Here is a 24,763-nt window from a genome sequence, read left to right on the forward strand (position 1 = left end):
GTTGACATTTTACGTTGTTATTTTTAATCTGACCCGTTTTTTCTCTTTATCTGGCGCAGTTTTTGAATCTGGCAGCTTTTTCGATTCGAACTTGTTTTTTTTTACGATTCTGTTGATTCAGTGACGTGTGCTGTCAAACGATAGATGCTTATTCGATTTTTGCAATATTGCGTTTTTTTATTTAATAAAAAATATACTTTATAGTTTTGACATGAAACATTCGTTGAATTCTTCTTAATATTATTGCATTTAAAACCTAGTATTTATTGATTAAAAAAAATATATTGTAATAACATCTGCATTAACTTACAATAAATCCGTTTAACAATGTTTTTGAGTACATCCTGTACCCAAAGTTATCAGCTAAATCTTTGCCAGTTCCAAAATCCTTATGCCTTTGATCTTAAGATACATTTCACAAGTTACTACGCACTGGCAAATCTAAGTTGTATAATGTTTGTATAGGTACTTCAAGTTAAGGGGATAGTTGAAGAGATTGTATTGGTAATTGTGTACTAATGCCTTTTAAGTTGGGCCGAGAAAATGTTTTCTATATTCGTAACATAGTCGACATTATTTGATATATTTAAAAATAGTTAAATCTTATTGAATAAAATCTTTCTAGATGTTTTGTTCTTAACTTTGGGGTATAGTCAATCGGGATTATTGGTTTTTACAATTAGATTCAAGAATTCTTAAAATTTTTAATCGTCGTTCAAATTTTACTTATTTTCCTGCAACTTATTCCATTTAGGCTTTAGGCCTGGGTTAAGATATGACCAAGAAAACTAGATTTTTAGAATTCGAATCCTCGACTACTAAGTCATTTATATGTTCCTTTAAACACTAGTAGCCTACTGTTGACATTTGACGTTTCAATTTTTTTATCTGTGTAAATTACGATCTCACCACATTCCACAATCCAAACTAAGTTCAGCTTCGCACGCAGATATTACGAGACGGGGTCGATAAAGCCCCGCGCTATCGGAGGTTCTAAGCCGCGGGTGGCGACAACACCGGTGGTGCAGAAGATCGCCGATTACAAGCGCGAGTGTCCCTCAATCTTCGCCTGGGAGATCAGGGACCGCCTGCTCAGCGAGAACGTGTGCAATAACGACAACATACCGAGCGTGAGTATTATCATTGGTTTCCATTGCCGAGACACTTACAAAAACATATATCCATCCCTTCCCTTCTTTAAGGAAAAACAGAGATAGCAATGTAGATTAACCTATAGACTTTTGTATTATCTGGTTTTAGAAGTAATGGTTATGTCACAGCAAATGCTACAAATTAATAGGAGACTAACATCGCATTCTAATATTATAAAAGGTTTGTATTTTTGTATGTATTGGTATCATTCAAAAACTACTGAGCCGATTTTAAAAATTCTTTCACCGTTAGAAAGGTAATTTATCTGTGAGTAATATAGGTTATATTTATTAATTTCAAGAGGGCGAAGTCGCGAGCAACAGCTAGTTGTAAACATAACTAGTAATTTCAATCACAATTTAAATAAATGCTATATTAAAGCGATTAACCTTTACTCATAGATGTATCTCAAAGTAGAAGTTCCAGTCGATTCTAAAAGTTGTCTCTTACAAAGTTCAATTGAGCAAATCCAATAGTTTGTCCTTGTGCTTCTGAGAGGTTTGAGCTGAATTTTCTATTACAACTCGTGAACTATCTTATATGTTTTGATTAAGAAACTATTAAAATCTTTATGTTAAACTATGTTTCGCCCACGACTCCGTTCTTGTGGAATTAATTGAAAAACAAAATGTTGCCTATGTGGTCTAACGTCTATCCTCTACATCTATGCTAAATATCATTGAGATCTTTATAGTTTAGGCTACAAACTCTTACCATCCATCAATCTATCCTTTCTCGTTTATAATATTAGTAAGACTAATAAGTAGAAAACTTAAACTGATTTATTACAAGTTATAATGTTTGTATTATCACAAGTAACGTTTGTTTACCAAAAGAAACTTCTGGAAGGGACATCTATGAATTCGTTTTCTTATTCAAAATTTTACGTCCACTCATAGAACATAATTTCGCACACATGTCTATACCTTTTGAATAGGCAAAAAATACAAAAGTATTTAAAACGACAATGTCCGTGTCCAAACAACTTTCAATATTTGTTAAATTTAATTAAATTTACCGAACATATGTCTTGTTATTGTGTAGTATAGGGTGACCATGATTTTAGACTGTTAATAAGGATTGATTTATTGTGCAAAATTTGAATAGGAGTTAAGTAACTAATTGTTAAATGGCTATCACTGACGTGTATTTTTCCCTGAGCGCTAGCCTTTAATAATTTAATATAAAAATGCCTGATGAAATCTATATCTTAGGGCCTGTCCCACCACTGGCTGATAGAGGCTCAGATATCTTAAAAATAACGTCATTGTCAGGGAATAATATCCGATATTTCCATCATATATCCGTTCAATTGTTATTAGACAATTTATTATTTGGTTGGACAGACCCTATATCTACATTCGTTTTAAACTTTTATTGTAAACAAAAAAAATAGTAATTATTAAAACAAATACATTTTTCGTTTGTTGTCTAAGTAATACCTGAGTGTAGAATTTTATGGACATAGTAACCATTATGATAATAGCAATTATTATTATTATTTGAAATATCATGTGTTCATCATTTTTATTTCCATTTAAGTCAAAATCATGGTCACACTTGGACACAATTGGATATATTAAACGACAACACTTGGTCCTTAATCCAATTTCATCACATTAAAAATTCTAAATGTTTGGGAGACGTCCATTGTCCAGGTGATCCCTTCGAGAACATAATGCAGTGGAGTCCACTCTGCTGATGTTCGATTCATACAAAATCATCTTCAATGTTGATGTTGGAAGTTTATTACTTCTTTGTCGTACAATAATAGAGTTATCATTTTATCTGATCTATTATGAATTTAAAAAAATAATATGGAGGCTTTTAAATGTTATCTAAGTAATTATTATACTAATCAGTTTACGAAATGTCATGAAGTTTCTTATGTTTGATTAATTAAGGTGTTGAATATTTTTGTCCCAAAGAATTTTATGCCGAAATCATGTTTAATTGCAAAATTTCTTATTAAGAAATAAATACAAAAATTCTCAATTAAAATAAATGAAAATAACCGTAAAATTTTAAATGACATGATGAAATACATTTATAATCCAACGATCACTATGAAAAATATCGTATACAACGAAAAATAAAGCTGTACTCGAGCTGACAACGTTGGTAATCGAAGCCGACACTTCGAAACGACATCTGCCGGTCGGCGAGCGCAAAAAATATCAAAGGTATATTGTAATTTTTTTTTCGTCCACCGACATCATTCATCGAGCCAATTTTTCTGTTAATAATGTCAAAACTACGAATGTGTTTCGCGAATTTATACAGAACGATGTAAACACTCAGTGACACAATACAGTTGGGTAGGTAGAAAAAATTTGGAGTGTCCATGTTATAGGTTTTGTAGTGGTATTTGTTGAGTTTGAAGGAATAATTTATTGCTTAACAAATATCTCCTCGTTTTATATTGACATGTACAAGTATGATATTTTTGGGTAAATTAGACAACAAACTGCTTTGTTGTTCCATTAAAAGGCTCAGGACTATTTTGAAAGACCATTTGTCCTTTTAAACCTCTAAATATTTCTACTCCTAAATCTACTGATTTTACTATTACGTTAACTAGACTAGTCGCAAATAAAAAAGCAAAAGGAGCAAAAGTAGAGACAATATTCATTCTTCTCCAAAACGTTCTTCTTTACTAGTCTTGCCTTAAATACTAAATTATTCGTCGAGTGACTAGACTCCTTTCTATCTACAGTAAACAGAGTTTATCGAATTCACAAATAATATTCGCAATAAAAATCTACTGTATAACATTCAAACAACCACACGGTGTAACAAGAGGTCGGACGCTAAATTGAAATGCCGAGGGCTCGGAAGATTCGGCGCCAAAGGGGCTATTTTTATGACTACCCACGCATAGCCCACTGAGCAAATAGACGAAAGGTATGGATAATACAGTCACACACGCGTCAGAGCGAGACAGAATATCACCGCTGCGTGGCTCAGTAACGGTCGAATGGGCGTTCTGTTTCTTACAGACGTTGAACAAAAATACGCGGGACAATCGATTTCATTTCGACGACGTAAAGACTTAAGTCGACGCCGTTTCTAAGTTAGACAATTCAGATCTCCTTACAACGGACCTCTTTAGACGCAGTACTTAGTACGGAGTACCTAATTCTGTTTTGGAAAATGTTATTTCACTGTCTTTCTAATCCGCTTTCCAAATGAAATAAAAGCTTGTCTAGACATCATAATATCAAAAATAGTCGCTAATTTTCTCAATTATAACATATATCTTAAATTTCGATATTTGTTAATATTGCAGCGAATCTCTGAATTTACTTGAGAACTAAAATCAAATTTTAATGCAAACACTTTGGTCCTACATTTAGAAACCGATTCACTTTTACCTTGTTAAAAATGGAAATGTTGAAAATGGAAAGAAAACAACATTCTACCAAAACGGTGAATTTGAAAACGTAAAAAGAGAAATAAGTTCTTGACTTACGACGTTCCGTGCTCAGGCTTGTGTACCATAATGCCACGTTTCACGCGTGAGTGCACAGAACATTTGTTGTCGCATTCACACTCGCGGAGATCGAATGTAGGCCTGCACCGGACTGTATCGCCGCCCTTGTCACACGGATTAACGTCAACGACTCGTAGAGGCATAGGAATTGATGGCTAACCTCCGAAATATTTACTAAAATGGGTCTAGTAATGATATGATATGAAAACATTCATTACGTGTGCTATTGCTAATAAGATTATTAGACACTTCTTAAACTGTTAAACTTAGAAAAAATGATGTTTTTATTGAACGTGATTAGAAGATACAAAATGCTGGAGCGTATATCCGAACGTGGTCAAGGAACGTAGAATTTTGGACACGGCCAATTTGAATTTGGAATACCCGATCGAGGTGAACGCGACAGTATGCAACTCGACACCGCCGAAACGCTACCGACGCGCAGTTTCGGGGCTTCTGCGTGCAGTGTGCTGTAATACGTAGCCGTATGTAGGCCGGTTTCGTTTTCGTTAACACGCAAACGACCGTAATTGGAGATTATTTTGTTATGCATCAAATTTTTAAATCGATCAAAACGTCAAACTTCGTTCTGGTAACGAGCCTTAGTGCAGAGATGCATCAAATTTTTTTCTTTTAAACAAATGAAGTAAACAGAACAAGTCAATGTCAAAAATATGAATTAAAAGATCTTTTATTATAACCTTAAAATAGTAACAATGAGTTGAGTTTGAAAAATAGGAAAGAGTCTGTTTTCTGATAAATGAAATACGAATAAAATAGCGTAACATTGATTCCAGTTAATAATAAAATCGACGTGAACACGTGCCGCGGTGTTTGTTGCCCTCTCCGACACGCCGCGATGCGCTCACTTGCTTCCTACACACTGTGACACATCTCTATTAGACATTGCCCACTGTTTTAGACAAGGGATATTTATACTATTAACTCAATAGAATACAATTCAATAGAATTTAGCTGGTATATCTTTTTTTAGAATAATACTGGCAGTTACAACGGTATTCTAAACCACTCCGTTATAAACAAAATCGAGTACTTATTTTGTTTATTTACACAATTTAAAGGACCTTAAAATACCCTAAATTTGATACGATTGCGTGAGTCGCCTCGTCGTGACAAAAACAAGTACAGGATTACATAAGTTTATGGTAAAAAGATACAACACATGGGGCTTTTAAAAGTGTTTTTTTTTTCGTTTTAAGTTTAATAACAATAAGATTACATCATTCCTTGACCTCCTTTCTTTCCCACTTACCTCTGGCTCCAATAATCGTTTGTCAGTTCCTTTTTTATTCAATTCACATAAACCAGACAAAATCAATAAAGAACCTTACTACAAAATCTTAAATTCCAAATTAAATCGTTGTTAATTTATAAAATGCGATAACTCGATCTCTTTCACGAACTCCAAATATACCGCGAAACTAACCAATCTCGGCGTCCCAGGGGTTTTGCAAAAAATCGCCCCCGAACCAAACCGCACCCTCCAAACCGCGCATCACCGGGGAATCGAACGGGTCTCCTCGGGTTAAGCGCGCACGTTAAAATGTTTATAGATAATACCGATGTAGGTAATGCTAGTCGTAATTCCATGGGGTTTGCATCCCCCTTGTCTGATGGTATTTGTATTCAGCGTAATGGCTTTTGTCCGGATATCGCATAGGTATCTGAACGTTGAATGGACTAAGGAAATGTCGAGGGGTCTGTACTATTGATAGGTTTTTGTATCTATATAAAAGCGATTTGCCACTCATCGAATCACTTATCGAGAATCGGTTGTAAAAAATCCCATTTGCTATTTACATTGATATTTTAATTAATTACTAATAATTCAGTAACAACACGTAATAGATGATAATTACCAAGTAAAATTAATTCTACTAAAACAAAAGCTTCGCCGAACATAAAATGTTCGCGTTAAAACTTTTTTACCCCTATAGTAAAACAAAAAATGCGAAAAAAATCTTATTCGCTATGCCATCATCATATCACTTTAGATGACAAATTCGAAAACCGCCCACATTATACGGAACTAGACAAAAAAAAACTTTCAAAACAAACGAAGAGAGCAATCGATCAATAACAAAATCGATTATCCGCGTAAATGCAGATCTTGTTAGTAGTTTTTATGTGGCCAGTACTACGGACCACCGGCGCCGTGCCCATGGATCTCTAACATAGGATCGATGATCTATCGCTTGTCTCGCGCGGGGTAATGAGCTGCGCGCCACGTGACACCTGTCAATGTCACCGTGACGTACGAACGCCCGCGCACTTTACACCGCTCTATTGCTATAGGGTTGCCATTGGAGAAATTAATTTTTTTATTAATCAAAGTAAAAATGCACTCGGCCGAACAACATCTCTTTCCTTATCTGGAAAACAATTTTTATATTATTATCTTAATGAGAATATAATGTTATTTATTTAACAAACTTTAACAAACGTTCTGCGAAGACTTAAAAAAATTTAGAATGTGTCAAAGTTTGAATGTCGCCTATTAAACATGCCTTATTAAATTCGATTTACCGCAACCCTGTAGCTCTTCAACTATCACAGGTCTTGTCGCGAAATATGATATATGCTCTTGCCTTATGATGTCCCTATACTGGTTTCATTCACCAATGAGATACATAATACGTTAACGTCAAAGGTGATACAACGACAAGCCAGCAAGAACTCTCTAGAATATATTTGTTGCAGAATTAATCATGGGAAAGTTTAATTCAAAACTAAAAGTTCTATACTAAATCTATGTACCGTCTCACATTCTTTACCATTTAATGTATATAATACGAATTGTATTATTGTAATATATGTCCTGAATTCTTTGTAGTATTGATTAATATGTCGGCTATAAAATACGTGAAAACATTTCGTTCGTGGTACACATTTAAATCGTACAGCAAAAAGATAAATCCTTTTTCAAATTCTAATACGACACACGTACAGTCGCTCTTTAATCTGTGCCCCGTTCCGATCTGATTGGTTAAAGAGCTGTCAAAAACAGAAGTCGTATTTTAAATGCACCTCTCCTATTGGATGGTGTCGTGTTCGAAATTCGAAAATTCTTTTTTTCTGTGATCTGTCTACGAAACAGATTTTTGTAATTGGAAACGGTTGAATATTTTGGACGTATTTTAATTGGATAAGAAGATATGAGAGTTACAACTAATTCTAATAAGAATTATTCTATATAAATATTGTACTTCTTTTATTTTGCGTAAAATTTATATTATATGATCACTTTAAATTGTGAATATCACTACATAAACAAGTTAGGTTGAAAATAATCGCAAAATTAAAAATCCAATTAAAATATCGCTTATATTTATTCTATCAAGTTTACGATATATCCATTAGCTTTACAACAAATAAAAAACTCAAGCTTATAACCAGCATAGAAGATTAAAATGCAAGTACGGTTTTTTATTTCATGTTCCATCCCGGACTAGTCTAGTCTGTGCGAACATTACCTTCCATTAGCGGAACAACGGATTAAAACAGGGAATCGTGAAGCGTTCCCGAACAAAATGTTACAAAACATATACTGAATTGCCAGCTTTTGTTTTTACAAGTTAAATATATTGTGGAAATGTAAAGTTCTAAAAATTCACTCCATTTTAAATTCTAATTCGAATCTCCTCGTCTTATGTATTAGCGGTACATTGGTATTCAAAAAGTACTAACAATCGATTATAAAAATTCAGCGCAGCATTTAACGGCGCACATTCGCGATAATAAAATCGCAACCCCCACATCGCCTTCCCGGCCCGCGGCGGGGAAAAATACATTTTCCTCGTTGCCTGGCAACAAGAAAACAGATATAATATCTAGGGACGCCCCACCGGAGTAATACATAGATAGAAGTATAAAAGGCAGGACCTACGTGTTAAAATGGGCATACACATAGGTTGTTATATTTGTGTGTGCCAGGTTTTTCACGCATGCGTGCTTTTTCGCCGAAAGTAGATAGATATTGGGGTTTTTAGGAACAGTGTGGGAGGAGAAGGGTGGTTCCCTAATCTGTGTCCCTTTGAGCGTCCCGATTGGAATTTAGTAATCATATTAGATTTTAAATTACACGTGTACGAACTTTAAAGGGCGGGGAGGCCTGACAATTTATTTCCTATTAGATAGTTGTTTACAGTTTGGTGGACATGGAAATTTTATTTGTATCCAATTATTTATAATGAGAATCGGTTACGGGTGGCCATTTTGGATTTCGTCAATGAAAATTGAATCGTAATAGTTAAGACACGCTTCGATAGTCGAAATAATCGGCAAATTCTTTTGAGAAAAAGTTCTTATTTTGCTTTTATTAATCTTCTTTCTTTTTAGATATTAAAATATCTTTTAATCTCAGGCTTTTATATGAATTCATTGTAAGACGAATTTGTAGTAACAATATCATCTTTTATTTACCTATAATATAACCTATAAGAGCGAAACTTGACCTAGTTTATACTTTGCTTTCTTAACAACGCAAGGAAATATTTAACAAAATGTTTGTTTTCTTAGCTTTATCTTCATTTATGGCAACGGGCTAAAAATTTATTCTTCACTCGCTTTATTTACCACATTTCTATGCACGTAGTATCTAAGTGGTCTTTTTCATTAGGTCTCATCAATAAATCGAGTGTTACGGAACCTCGCGTCGCAGAAGGAGCAAGCTGCGTCCGCGCAGAACGACAGCGTGTACGAGAAACTGAGGATGTTCAACGGCCAGGCGGCGAGCGGATGGTGGTACCCTGGTCTTCCGGCGCCCGCGCCTGCGATACCCCCGCCACTGCCGCCGCAGCTCAACAGGACAACGGAGGAACATAAAAGAGGTATGCACCATGTTCCATATTTTATACCGTGGAACATACTCCTGGTTTATACTGTTTTATACAGTGGAACATTGTACGGGTTTGCAATATCTATACTTTTATACTTATATTAATATTATAATAAGGAATAATTTAGATTTTTGAATTTTTATATGTATTGAAATAACTCAAACACTACAGGACCGATTTGAAAAATTTTTGCTCCATTAAAAAGCTATGTTATCACTGAGTAAAATAAGCTATATGTTTACTATTTTTTTTTTGATTTTACGCGGGCGAAGTCGCGAGCAACAGCTAGTATTTTAAACAATCGATCATAATAGTTTCGTATTTATCTAATTTTTAATGGTTTTGTTAGATGTTATCTACCTTCTATATATAACTATTCAAATGTAATTTCTGCCATTAAAAATATTTTTGCAAAGAAATAGGTTACAAATAAAATGATTTTGTACAGTAAATTTGTAGGAATGTGTAGTGACGCAAGTACATAGTACTGTCATGTTGAGAGGAGATGTGACGATGTCCTTTTTCTATTTCTCTTTGAACCTGCCTCGCGCACTGCCTTTGGGAACTCAACGCGGATAGGGTTGGCACACCACAGTTATGATATAATAATATTTTAATATTTAGATTGATAATCTTTTGTGGATTTTGATGGTTATGATGTTAAATAATGTAATCGAGGCCTGTGATAATATTTAAGAAAAATAATGTATCGCTCTACTATTGCATAAGTTATGCTTTAGAATACTTTAGCACTTTTTATGAAATCCTAGCTTTCGCCCGCGACTCCGCCGATGGGATTCGACGTCTGGAATTTAAAAAAAACAAAAGTGCCTATATGTTCTTCCAGGCTGACCGGTACATATATAACAAAGTTCATCGAAATACATTCTGCCGTTTACACACTCTTACAAACTCTGACAAACATCCGTCCATCCATCCATCTAAACTTTCGCATTTATAATATTACTATGATTAAAAGCTATTAAATCTGCAAAATTATATGCAAATTTCATTTAATTTTCAATAAAATCATTTTAAGTAAATATATTTCTCTATTAAGTTTTTTTTTTTCAAATAATACTTTAACTTTAACTTCAAGCTTTTGTAAAACAAAAAAGATTTTTATATGAAAACTCGTTACGTTTGTAAAAGAAAATTTATAACGTCTAACCCTGGCAATGCTTTCCTCAATTTTCTTGAATGGCGGTAGTGGTGAGGGTAGAAAGGGGGTAGTTACCCCGTTGTTACGTTTATGGAACACCTCGGAGACTTATTCGTGTTCTATATATTTATTTCTACATATATTACTTTATATGTGTATAAGTTACGTGCTTAGATTGAGAAATGTAAGAAAAATCTATTATTATACTTACAAAATTGATATGTTGAAACAAATGCAAGTAAGTATACTTAGAGACATTTTGATGTTCGTTCCAATTTCTTGGTACTGCAAGAAAATTTTAAATGAGAAAAAACTGATTGAATGAGTTGATGTAGTAATATTTGTAAATCGTTCAATTTATGTTACTTTATAATGACAACCATTTACATGATTTTCCGGCCAGTCTCCCGTCGTCGTCAAACAAGCACCAATTTAGCGCAACTCCTCGTTGAACATTGCAACTCTGTAAATTTAATACCCCAACCAATTTTCACGAATAACTGAAAATATGAACTGCGGAGTTCAACGTTTGCCGCGCCCTAACTTTGTTACTTAGTTTGAATTGTATTTCGACGTTCATATAATTTATTTTCATTACTTTGATTTAAAATTTTGTTATACAAACAACTCTGTAATATTGGTATTAATTCATATGAAATTATAATAAAATTATAAACATAAAACCTCTTTCGTATAACTGACCGAAAATAAGTCATATTAGAAAAATAAAAACTCATAATTTATTTTTAAATTTTCATTCCATTTTCAAAAACACGTTGATAACACGTGCATAGACAACATAACGAATTAACTTTTGAACAACCTTCACAGATTAAACTTGATACGTGTGGATCTTCAAAGCTCGACACGTGACCCGAGTAGCCGCGCGTGACTTGACTTTACTCTTGTTTGCGTCCACTGGACATTGGTTTGTTGTCCAACTTTACAAGCGAAATTCGCTACTTTAGTGTTTCTCGTCCTGTGGTACTTTAAACATTTAAAAACTAAATATTTTTTTTAGTTTAAACTATGAAGAAATGTTAGTTTTCCTGCTTTAATTCGTTACATACAGATCTTTAACGAGGACTTACTTGTAAAGTTTTGGTTAATGGATGGATGTTTGTTAGAGTTTGTAGCATAAATGCTTGGACGGATCTCTATCATATTTGGCACAGATGTAAAGGTTAGTTTGAAAGAACGTATAGGCTACTTTTACTATTTCTAATATTATGTGGACAGAGTCGCGAGTGAAAGCTAGTAATTTATAATCTTTGTTATTTTTTAATACAAAACTTTTTCCAGTTATAGAATATTAAAAAATACTTTTAAATAAAGAACATAAAACAAATTCAGCCAGCCGTTAACATTTGCATCGTTTTACAAATGCTGTAGCGCTTTAGCTTTTTGCAAAGCACCTGGTCTGGACACGGCGTAATATATTTTTATACATTTAATATGGAAGCTGTGTGTATTTGTCGACGGAACGGCGACTTAATTAACTTCGGCTGCAGCATTCTGTTTAACAAATTCGATTGCAGGGTGCGCTGCGAGCGCTTGCTTTTATACAATCTGTTACATTCTTGTTCGCAGCTATTTAACTTTTAGAGTAAAGATTATTTCCAGCCAGTCACAATGGATAATACTAGAAAAGTTTATGAGAGAAAAATCATCTAGATTTTCTTTATTGGATTTAAAATTCTGTATTACTGTGTGGCGTTTAAATAATTCAAAAACGTTCAATGGAAATAAAAGCCGAACTGCTATTTCTAACGCCTAACAATTAAGCAAATAAAAAGCATTCATCTAAATTGATCTGACCGGTATAAAATATTGTCCCTCGCAGCAACGGCTACAAATTTTAATTTTCAACTGGCTGTGTTCATGGCTGGACGAACTCTGCCAATGTTTCGGAAGTATACAGATAAAAAACGAAAAAAAAAAAGAAAACTAAATGCTCCAAAAAGGTTTTCGTTGAAAAACTTTACAACCTCAATATGAACTTTTATAGTGTCTTATTGGTTTAGTAAAATTACTAAAACTATGAAAAGGACTGATAAGTCTTTTATATTTGCTATGTGTTAGTTAACCATGTTATTAACTTTCTTAAATGTCTAAGGATATGTTCGTAACTTAATAAACTTAACATATTTGTCAAGGGAATAAGTTTAGACGTTTGATTCAAGTTAAACCAAAGCAAAGCCTAAATTCTGTTATCATATTAGTTTGTGGAATCGACGCTAATGCATGAAATTGGTTAGAAAACCACTTGCACACGGAATCAGCGTCCGACATAGTTAGCGGTTGTACAAAATCACGCGAATTGTATCAACAAACTGTTAAGGACTATTAACATTCGATGAAAATTGTGGACAATGTGAAACGATATATAAATTTGACTTGGAATAAATATTTGTTTATATATATACATTTATTAAAGAATTTACTTACAATAGATTGATCAAATATGAAGTTTGAGATGTTATTAGAATTATTGTTTTTCGATAATTTACATATTATATCTATAGTACTATTTTAAAGAGGTAAAAGTTTTATTTTTGGATTATTATATTTATTGAATTAACTCAAAAACTACTGGACCGATTTCAAAAATTCTTTCACATTTTAAAAGCTTTTTTATTAGTAAGTAACGTAGGCTATGTTTTTTACCATTTTTAGCTCTACGCAGAGGAAGTCGCGAGCAACAGCTTTTATATGCAATGTTTAAAATTTTCTTTTTATCTGTTAAATTTGTTTATCAAAATGTACTTATAATATTTTTTTATTGCTGTTAAATGATTTTTAAACTACAATTTATATTTTTAGTTCTAACTCTATATTCATATAACTAGTTATTTTGCTTTTCTGAATGATCTAAAAGCATACGTTTGGCTAGACGCTGTAAATATTTACCCGCTTTGTGGTAAATCGCGATGGACTGTCTATGTACTGGTCTAAAATCTATAATACGTTTTGTAAGCTATCAAAGAAAATGATTTTACACTTTTGACAACTTTAATAATGCGGCATAGATTATCGCAAATATTTTTGCTTGCATTAAAATTATTTTATTTATATTACCTTATTTAAAATGTAAGAAAAAAACACAATAACTATTAAAAGAATTTTACAAGTTCAAAATTCAAGTTCACTTAACTTCTAAAAGTAGTTAATATATATATTTTTACAGTGTTCTTAACTGTTTTTAACTCTTGCAATTAACAAAAACAATTCGAACAATGCTTTAAAATGTCTCTCCAACTATCAGGGCTGTCGATCACTGAAGCGCCCTCTACACGGTTATATGGCAACAATAGCAATTTAATTGGACCCACCGAGAGGTCTGGCTCGCAGTGTAATTGACTCTAAAATCAAAGAGCGCTCCAATGTTTAAAGTTAAACGTGTTTAATGGATCTTTTACAAGTGGTCATTGATTGCGGTGCTTTGTTTCGACACTTCATATTGAATGTGCTAACAATTGAAAAAAACTTGCGTGCAAATTTTTAGTTGTGCAATGCAACCGACTTTTACTTAACCACAGATGTTAGTATGTAGTTAAAATTTGATGTTGTTTTATGTTGTGGCTAAATGCTTGTTAATTAGTTTTTCCATACATTAAATGAATTTTATAAGTAAAAATCTCATCTCATCATCTGAGGCACTACAGCCGCGGGTGGGCCTGGGTCTGGTCCAGTAAACATCTCCAATTCTGTCTATTTTGGGCCTTTTGCTTCCAGCCCTTGACGCCGATGTTCTTAAGATCGCGTTCGACGTCGTCTAACCATCTAAGTTTCGGCCTACCACGCGCTCTACGTCCATCCATTCGTCAAGTAAAAATCTAGTAACTTTAAAAAACAAATTAGCAAATGACAAAATTAAGCAAAAAGCTTTTAATGTCCCATAATAATAGAACACATGTAAGAGATCCCCTATATCCAAAAAAGAGCACATCCCATCAATTGCTTCACTTGAAGTCACAATAATAAAAACTAAACCTTATCAGCCCCAACGTTAAGTAATTTAGATGACCCTGTCGGGGACATAAAGCGAATGGTTGATTACAAACAACCAATCTAAGCTGACCCCTGCAGCTCCCCTGGCGCTAATAAACTTAGTGTATAGACTTGTGTCGGCATGTAAGGTCTCCACTGAATGGTTAATCTTGGATAATAATAATGCCTTTATTAGGGTGCGAGTACAACTGCTCCGGGTCATTTATTTCTCATTTATCAACATGTTTTATGACTTTAAAAATGTTTTCTACGTTGACGAAGCTTTAAATATCGTCTAAATAAATACTACGTATTTCTATGTTTGTTTTTCTTTTGGACAACATCGTTACTTTGTTGTCTCCGTCGGAGAATAAAAAGTTATTGTTATGATAAACTTTTTGTTTCATTTGTTAAAAATAGGAATAAAACTGTTACGGAAGCGTAGCGAATTAGGCGGATCGCGCCTTGTCCGGCCGCAAGCTGAGGTCGCGAACTTAACCGCACCCCGAGTCACAAGCGATGGCGTTTTTATTTTATTTAATTTTGATTTTTTTTTTTATCTAATATGTAACTAAATATTTGTATCGTGATGCGTTTAAAATCTTAAACGTTGCATATATTTGATACTAGCAAAAAGATACGTAATAAATAAATGTTTATCACTCATGAATTGATTTTTGTTGATCCTTTACTTTTGAATATTTAAATGTTCGTTATTAAAATAAAAGCGTTACAAAATAATGCGTTCGTTATAGTTCATTGAAATCTAGTTCAAGTCACGTTCATTTTTCAAGGACACAAGTGATTATGTTCAGTGTGCTCGTGGCCCGCTCACCTTTCATCACCGGCGTCTGTCGGCTGAGTGACAGTATCGATCTCACATAATCGCGCGCCGGCAATCGCCCCCACCTACGACCGTCATGTCCGCCCCGATAACTCCAATTCCGCTTTATCTCTCCGCTCCCGACTTTCTTCGCTCCCCTTTCTACTTGTTTTCTCCAATTTTTTTCCACCGCCCCCACTTTTATTTCGTTCCTTTTCTTATTTTCTTACTATTATTTTCTCTTATGTATTTTTCGTGTTTCGCCCCGCCCGTGCCCGCGCCCGCGATGCTTCCAGTTCCTTCAATCATTTTGTAGGTCGTTATTGCTAGTATTGTGGCTAAGTGCGCCTCTCGTTCGCGTTTTTCTTTAATGAATACCTCCTTTATGTTCGCCGTGATAAATAATGAAAACCGTAACGTTACAACTGGATACGGCCTTTTGTGTGTTCAGTGATTATTTTTGTGCCGTTTGGAATTCAATGTGGATGTTGCGAGATTTTGTATTTTATGAAACTTTGAATGGCATTGTCTTGTATCCGTCTTTTTATTTTAATTACTGATTAACGAACTTCGCATGAACAACTCGATGATACTTCATTACGTATAGTTTTATTGCTAAATAAATTACCATTTTATTTCACTTAATATTAGATCTTTATAAATAAACTAGCTTTCGCCCGCGACCCCGTCCGCGTGAAACAAAAAAAGTCAGTAGCCTACGTATCCTTCAAGACTATCATCTATATCTATACCAAATTTTATCGTAATCTGTTCAGTCGTTTAGACTACAAACTCTAACAAACATCCATCCATCCATCTAAACTTTCGCATTTATAATATGACTATGAATTATGATATTAAAATCTCTTATGTGGCAAAAATTATAATAATAAGAGTAAGACAGTGACGTCATTTTTAAGCTATCTGGGCCTATATCAGCCAGTGGTGGGAAAGGCCCTTAATTCTTAGTGATATGGAATGAAGATCACATCATGAGTAAGGGAGTGAGTATATTTTTTAAATGTTGCATTCGTGATATGATAAAGGCGAGCACACACGCGCGTCAATTGGACCGATCAATCAAAATTGTCAACCGATTGGAAAGTCCGCCATGTTTCGGCGAACGGCTGTCGGCCATCAATCATGTGGCGCTATTCTCGGTGTTATAAGCCGTGTGTACGTTTTCATACTGCTAAACGTATATCCTTTATTATGTTTTAAAAAGATAAAGTTTATAAACGTCTTTTTATAGAATTGATACGATGTAACATAAAAGTTAACGTAACGGTATGAACAAAATTAACCTTTTTGTTTTCTAATATCAAATGATGATGAAATATTCGATTACTTACATACTGTAAGGATTTTACTTTTAAAAGAATTATTGAAAAAAGTCTGTTATAAGAGTAACAATCAATTTATTAACAACTAGCTGTTGCTCGCGAATTAGCCCGCCTGAAATTTAAAAAAAAAGTATTAGAAATAGAGCCTACATATTACTTATTGATAGTATAGCTTTTTAATGGTGCAAGAATTTTTGACATTGGACCAGTAGTTTTTAAGTTATTTCAATACATACAAAAATACAAAAACCTAAAAATACAAATCTTTCCTTCTTATAATTTGTTAGATATAATAATAGTCTTATAATAGTATGGAATATTTCTGCTAACTTTGTCCTAATTTAACATAGGTTTCCATTAAGAATATTAGCTAGCGTCTATCGATAACGTACAGTTGCAAAAATGTGACAGATTGCGTAACACTGGATCTATTGAAAGAAATCAGTAACCCGTACATTAGCGTGCGGGAACCGAACCCGGCCTCTCGAGACCATAAAGCAAATTAATCAATTAGCCGGGGGCATGTCGACAACATTACGACTAATGTTTAATTTTGCAACCACCCTTATTTAGGGGATAGATACAACTATTGTTAACTGAGCTGTACAACGGTTGTAATATTTGCTACATGCGGATCATAGTGACTGGTTGTTGTTACATTTTTGTCTGTAATTCTGGGGTGCAATTGAACAATTCTGCTGACGCATTTGGTTGATAGTTGTCGAGTGTGTTTTGTTCGTGCGCCTTGTGTTGATAGTTTATGATGAAGAGGCTCAAGACCCCTCCGTTCAAAGGCATTCTGTACACTACAGTTAGCAGTGACATTCAAAAACAAGAAGTGCATAAGTGCATTTGATATTGATGCCTAAAACGTTTTAGTTTAGATTTATATACGTTTACAATTTATTAAATGACTCCCTCGAAGCGTAATTCAATACAAGCTTTTGCACGTGACTCTGTTTCCGTGGAATTAAAAAAAAAAGTAAGTAGCGTAAGTGTTCTTCCAGACTATCCTTTACATCTATACCAAATTTCATTAAAATCCGTTCAGCCGTTTAGGCTACAAACTCTAACAAACACCCATCCATCCATCTAGACTTTAGCATTGATGATATTACTAAGATAACATTTAACATCAAGCGAACTCAACTTACTTAGATGCACTCATAGACGTTAACTGATCACCTAACGATTCTGTGTCGCTGTGACTTACTTGACTACCATAACTTAACATCTATAACTTTTGTACCCTTAATAGTTTCCGTAGGTTTAAGATATGTAAGTTGCCTTTCGAAGTTCTAATTATAATTCTCTGTTCTAGTGGAACCACTACAATCTGAAGCGGGTTCTGATGGCAACAGCGAGCACGCGTCCTCCGGCGACGAAGATTCGCAGATGAGGTTGCGATTGAAGAGGAAACTGCAACGAAACCGGACATCATTCACCAACGACCAGATAGACAGCTTGGAGAAAGGTTCGAGATTATTATATAGCTTGTAAATTAATAAGATAAGCGACAGGTAATTTAATCAACCAAGTAGGTTCTTGTTCCGTTTTTTATTTTCTTATTATATGGTCGCAAAAGAGCAAGTGGCCACCTAAATCCACCGAAATGGAAAGCGACCGCTGCCCATATACATCCGCAACTGCACATACATTGTCTACCCTTAACTAACGGAGAAGAAGACGCTCATAAAGAGAATATTTCCCCTTCCTATATGTGTCCATCACCGTCTAATCCACTTTTCCTTCCCATCGCTACCTCTAAAGAGAAAGGCACTAAAACTAGGCTTTCGGATAAAATATTACTTAAAAATTATAAACACAATGAGAGTCCTGTTTAATGGCCGAAGTCTAAAATGTATTATAATTTAAAAGAAAAACAACTAGGTTTATAAACCAAACATACTTAAGTTTATCAATGTCTTCTATTCTTTTAATGGAATAAAGCATTGATTGATAAACCTTGTCAATCTGAATAGCGTCAAAGTTTAAAGTACCAATAATGTAAAGAAGGACGTCAACATTTCAACGTAAGCACTCCCCAGAGCCTTCATAAACCTATTTCCCAATGATTCCCTTTCATCTTATTTATTGTTTGCTGCGACAACACGGGTTATTAGTAAATAAATAAATATTGTCCCCCCGATGTTTGGCCAACTCTCCGGTGGCGCCCAATTATTGATGTTGCTCCGTGTTAATCTCACTTTTTGTTGCCTGTTTATTTGCTCTCATACTCTACCGACGGTTTATTGCTTTTCTTTGTGTTCGATGTCGCTATTTCAACATTATTTCTCTGTTATTCGTAACTGAATGTACTGTTTTGATAGTATACCAATAAAATATGCTTTATTGCATTGAAATTTATAACTAAAAATAAAGAAAAAACTGCCTTAAATCTGGCAATTTATGAAGAATTTGTTAGACATTAGACAGCTGAGTAAAATGATGAATTGTTATTAAATTGTAATTAGCGACATATGTTAATTATTTATTATTGTTAACAGAATTCGAGCGAACGCATTATCCTGACGTGTTCGCGCGGGAGAGGCTCGCTGAAAAGATCGGATTGCCTGAGGCACGTATCCAGGTAAAACATAACTCCAGTTTACACGCGGTAAGCAGGCCCTGACGATGTCGGTACCTCTCACAACATGGCGGCCGCGTTCCGTTACACGCGGGAAAATAACCAATTTAATTTAATAGTAAAATATTTAACTACACATTTAGTTTTTAAGCAGTTTATTTTAGAAGAAATGTATATGTATACTATAATGCTATACTTATTATTATTACGTTAATATGCGACATAAATATTCATGTTTTTTCTTTGGTAAAAGTACGAGTATGTCTTAGTAAACTATCACAAAAGCACTACATTTTAAGAAACCATAACGTGTTTCTAGTTTAAAAAAAATTAACACGATTTTTTTATTCGTAAATTAAACGACAACTTGCTTATATTATTTTTTAACGAAAAGAAACTTTTTTGTTTTTAATAAAGCTTTCCGAATTGTGTATAACGTTGTTTACACTGCATGTTTGTGTAGGCGCGGGCATCATGTGGATGCGTCTTTAGCAAACAAACTGTAAAAAATACGAGGGATAATAGCCCCCACCGAGGTCCATATTTACATAATGTACATAACGTTTGTAAATATTACGGAATATGAGGGACTGGGTATATTTTAAACCGTTGTTTTTATATCCAAATTAACAATGCCTTGTTTACCTTTCTTGTGTACATTTTGTTTGTTATAACGTTGAATATGAATTTTCGATAAAATTAATTGAAGTGTTATAACAATACGGAGGTAAATTATTGTAATGTATTTTTATTTTATCAATTAATATTAAATCGTATTCTGTGAATTGTGTAAGAACTAAAACGGAGTAACTACAAACCTGTAGTTACTCTGTTCTAGCTTAAAGACGTCACTTTCAGATAAGGTATTCCCTTATTTCCATCACATATTTTATACGTTGAATTGGTATCAGGCTACTTAGGCTATAGGCTATAGGCTATAGGCTATAGGCTATAGGCTATAGGCTATAGTCTACTTTTTATCCCGGGAATAGTTACGGTTCCCGTGGGATTCATTAATTTAGTTTTTTAATGTTTACTCGATCATTCTGCAACGGTTCAACAGATCTTATTGAAATTTGACACAGATATAAAACAAAGTCTGGAGTATACATGGGATAAGCTTCATCCCCGAGAAATGTCCGGTTCCCGAGAAATACGTAACTTTTTGTAATTTATAGAGTTTGTACATTTTCTAATACCACGCGGACGAAGTCGCGGGCAACAGCTCGTCTATAATATAATCTATAATCTATAACGCATAGCATCATAGATAAAAACGTAAATATTAGATCTTAGCTTCACCATTGATGTTAAAAAAAACATTATTTAACTTAGTTCCTGTAAAAGAATCTTCGAAACTTAATCGCTTAATTCGTTGCCAACAGTTTAAAAAGTCGTCCATCACTACGACTTGCCGAAACTGCATAATGCTTAATGCATTTTCAACTGCAACCTTTTAAGTATACAAAGCACTTAACAAAATACAAATCGAATTATTTACGAAACGTGCTTATCATTGTGACTTTGAAAAAGGGTTTTAACTTAACCGGAGTACTTTTATGATGTATTAATATTTTAACTATTTTAAAAACTTTCTGTTTATTTTTTAAATACTTATTTAATTATTTTTATGGCATATGTATGTTGAAAACGTGCCATTATATACTTTGTAAGCATATTTTTTGGTATAAAATGGTCTTTTTTCGTAAAATTTGGTTTACCAAAACAATTCTTACAAATAAAATATACATACATAACTTGAAAAGGTAAGGAAAATAGAAAAAACAATTCAAAACTTTTATTTTTGAGAGGAGGTAGGAAACCTTTCTTGTTCGTCAGACAAAAAAAAATACTACGGCTGTTTTTAGCTACGAAGCGGGGCTAAGCTCTTACATTAACCTCTCGTCGTCAGAGGTTATTCAACATTCGTGGCCTCTACGTTCCTACGGAGCTACGACGCTACGCCGTAGAAACGTTTCGTAGTCCGTTCGGTCAACAAGTACTCATCGGATATTTAGGGTTACTACATACGATATTATCTTAATTAGTATATTTATGAGGAATATAATATTTTTAACGAAGACGTAACTTTCGGTATTTTTAATGCAAGTAAACAATGATTCAATAACCACGTAGATTTTCTGTGAGAAAGGAAAGTTTTCTGAAAAAGATTTATTTATTTTTGGGTCAGATAAATATGTGAAGAAAGTTTTATGAAAATTAAAAATTACGACAAGGTTTTATTAATTAAAGTGTAATTTAAATAATTGCTCGACAGCCCTAAATATAAATGTTAATGATCGTTCAAGCCACATTAGACTCTAACACTAATGTGTAAAGTTGAGTTTTGTTTATTTTCGTACGGCGAGGCTTTCGAGGAGGGTTTGAAATCGTTTCGTATTCGAGCCGCCGACGCCACGTGTTGCCCCGGGCTTGGGGTTCAAGGCTGTGTCGGAATGGGGAATAGGAACTCCATATTTTCTAATACACTATGTAGTATCTTAATACTTAGATTTTTTTCTTGTAGTCGTAATATTTAAATACTCTACATGTCCATAATATTAAAAGTATGTAATAAAAATATTTAAATTGCAATTACAAATTGTAATATTGTTTATTCAGTTTCTTTGAGGAACAATCTCATTTTTCCTACAGTTTTTCTACCATTACTTTTTATTTTGCAAATAAAATGAAACAACGAATAAATATAAAACAAAACTGCCTCATAAAAATATATTTGATGATCTCAGAAAGAATATATAAAGATACAAAAACATAGTAAAATACTTTACATAAAATGTAAACATAGTCACCGTACAATGAGGGACCCGATATCGATCCTCGAGCCTACAGTCAGCGGGGGTGAATTTCCTGTGGGGTGTGTTTTGAAAAATTGGCACCCGAACATACAACAAGGTTTTTACTAACAAAACATTCCAATTTCAATTCTATCCCACTTGTATTAAGGACGCGGTTACAAGTATTTACATTGGCTTGAATAAATGAAAAGATTTCGCGGTGTTCTAGCAGTGTTCTGATTTATGTACTGTTTCGTTTTATTCGCTGTTTGATAGATGGCGTAAGGAGCGTTTGTTTATCGAGTACTCGCTTTTCCAATGGATGGGATTCAAAATATAAATCACAAAAGACTAAAGTCTGGCCGAGGAAATAAAGTAAATAACAATAGTTATAAAAATAATTCATATATTGTCAAAATTATCAAAAAAAAAACGGTGTTCATTATTTTTGCGTCGCAAAATTTTTAGCTTTGACCTACAGACGCTTAGATCTAATGAAACAGTCTAATTGTTAAATTAAATCTGGGCGTATGTGAGAGGGTACTAGATTTAGATCCTAAGCCTCGTACTTTAAACTATTCCAAATTAAAAATGAATTCCATTCACTAAAAAAAAAGAAAATAAAACCGTCAATTGCCACATTCGCGGCAACTTGTTGGCGTAATAACAATATTATGGTTAATCTCATTTACTAAGGAACCCCAATGTTGTAATATTTCGCCAACTATGGGGGCAGCAACGCAATTTATAAAAGGCCGACGGGAAATGACGTGAAGGCGGGAGAAAGGCCTGTCATCGCTGTCACGAAGAAATATCTATGGAATGAAAGGAAAAAACGGAGATGTCATAATATTTTACTGTGACATTAGGACCCTTACACACGGGCGCAGTTCCGTCATCATGACAGATGACAGTCTGTTGGGTGTATAATCTTTGAGAGTACATTACATGGGATATAGTTTGGTATTATTATTTAAATTCATATTGTTGCAACTAACTGTATAAATACAAAAATAATTTACGTGTTACATATGTAAAAACATTACTTAATTATTTTTCACTACTAAAGATTAATTAAGTACGGAACTTAATTATCTTACTTAATTTTAACACGAGTGTAATAAAATAAGCTTACCATTTATATGAGGATATTTTCTGTATAGTTATTCTTACAATGTGTACTCTACTTTAGTAGTCCTTTTTCTTTCTACGAATGGGTTTTTGTGAGGGGTACGAATAAAATATTGTAGGTAACATTCGGCCGATTTTGTTGGAGGCCGAGGCAATAATATTATGACATATTGCCTCTTGTTCGACCTCTTTGAGCGCTTGGTTTTTGGGTTTTACGTATTTTCTTTTTAGAAGGCAATCTTGAGAAAATGTTAAGCCCCACTCAACGTTTTTTCACCTTATAAGATACCAGTTAATATAATATTTGACCATAGTAATATTCGTTAGTTCTGACATTATGAAAACATTTGTTAAGGTCAATTAGGGCATTATCAAGTAGGCAATGTTTTTAACATAGCATATATTATTGTAGGATCACAGTTTTGTTAGTGAAAGTTATACCTTTAAATGGGTCGAGATTTAAAGAATATTAGATTGTACGAATTTATTATCACCTAAACTACAGCATTTTAAATTTTAAATTGTTTCGTGGGTACTGATATATTATTGTGACTATTTGTTTAAAACAAACCATCTTGAGCAAAGCGCGGGAAAGTACAGCCGCCATGTTGTATGGTGGCGGAAGTGACGCGCACGTGAGCGCCGCTTCCGGCGCGCCGTTCCGTTTCGCACTCAACGTCACATTATGATATCTACTTTATTAATTTAAATTTTAAGAAAAACGTTTTGGATACGCTTTAATTATTCACGTTTCAAATATTACCGACAATAATATAAGGGAAATTATCAAACTTTTATGTGCAAAATAGGCTAAGAGTTAAATTCTTATATTTTAAAATCTCTTTTAAACTATTAATGAATTTTTGCTTAACATGCGATGTTATTTTTCCTCATAATTACTTCCCAGTAGATAGAGGTGTTACCGAGTTTAATTTTGTTAAACGCCTTAATTATCAGTATATGCGTTAGGAGGGTGTGCACTTTATTAAAATTTTAATTAATGTGACTTTAACGCTTCATGAAAATATCAATTTATGATAGAGATGTATGTGATTACTAACATTTATCGATAAAAACGATTTAGATGTAGAAAGTTGTCATTATAATACTAATCATTAACTTTATTAATTTAAGATTTGGGCACACTTCAGATAGAATTACAAACTTACATAGTTTATATTATTTTAACATATTTAATTACCGATCATGGTTATTTATTTTAAGATTAGGAACAACGTCAATTATTAGTTGATGTAATAAACCTCGAAAGGGTTTGTGTATCTTAGTTGTTAGTTTTGATCGTTATAACTTTACATCAGAACCATAGATATCTAACCAATGTCAACCATCAGGTGTGGTTTTCGAACCGTCGTGCGAAGTGGCGGCGGGAGGAGAAGCTACGCAGTCAGCGGCGAGAAGCACCGG

At 33.8% G+C, this 24,763-nt stretch overlaps 1 protein-coding gene across 1 annotated transcript in view; it reads left to right on the forward strand.

Moving 5' to 3' along the window:
• LOC106105353 (paired box protein Pax-6) overlaps nt 1-24,763 on the forward strand; it is a 40,112-nt gene that overhangs the window by 10,776 nt on the left and 4,573 nt on the right. The window contains exons 3-7 of the mRNA XM_013285644.1: nt 938-1,130; nt 9,285-9,495; nt 18,144-18,296; nt 19,330-19,412; nt 24,691-24,756. Of these exons, the coding sequence (XP_013141098.1) occupies nt 938-1,130; nt 9,285-9,495; nt 18,144-18,296; nt 19,330-19,412; nt 24,691-24,756 (706 nt within the window). The remainder of the gene's footprint in view (nt 1-937; nt 1,131-9,284; nt 9,496-18,143; nt 18,297-19,329; nt 19,413-24,690; nt 24,757-24,763) is intronic.

This window comes from Papilio polytes, unplaced genomic scaffold (assembly GCF_000836215.1).
Source record: "Papilio polytes unplaced genomic scaffold, Ppol_1.0 DF822845.1, whole genome shotgun sequence".
NCBI classification, from domain to species: Eukaryota; Metazoa; Arthropoda; class Insecta; order Lepidoptera; family Papilionidae; genus Papilio; species Papilio polytes.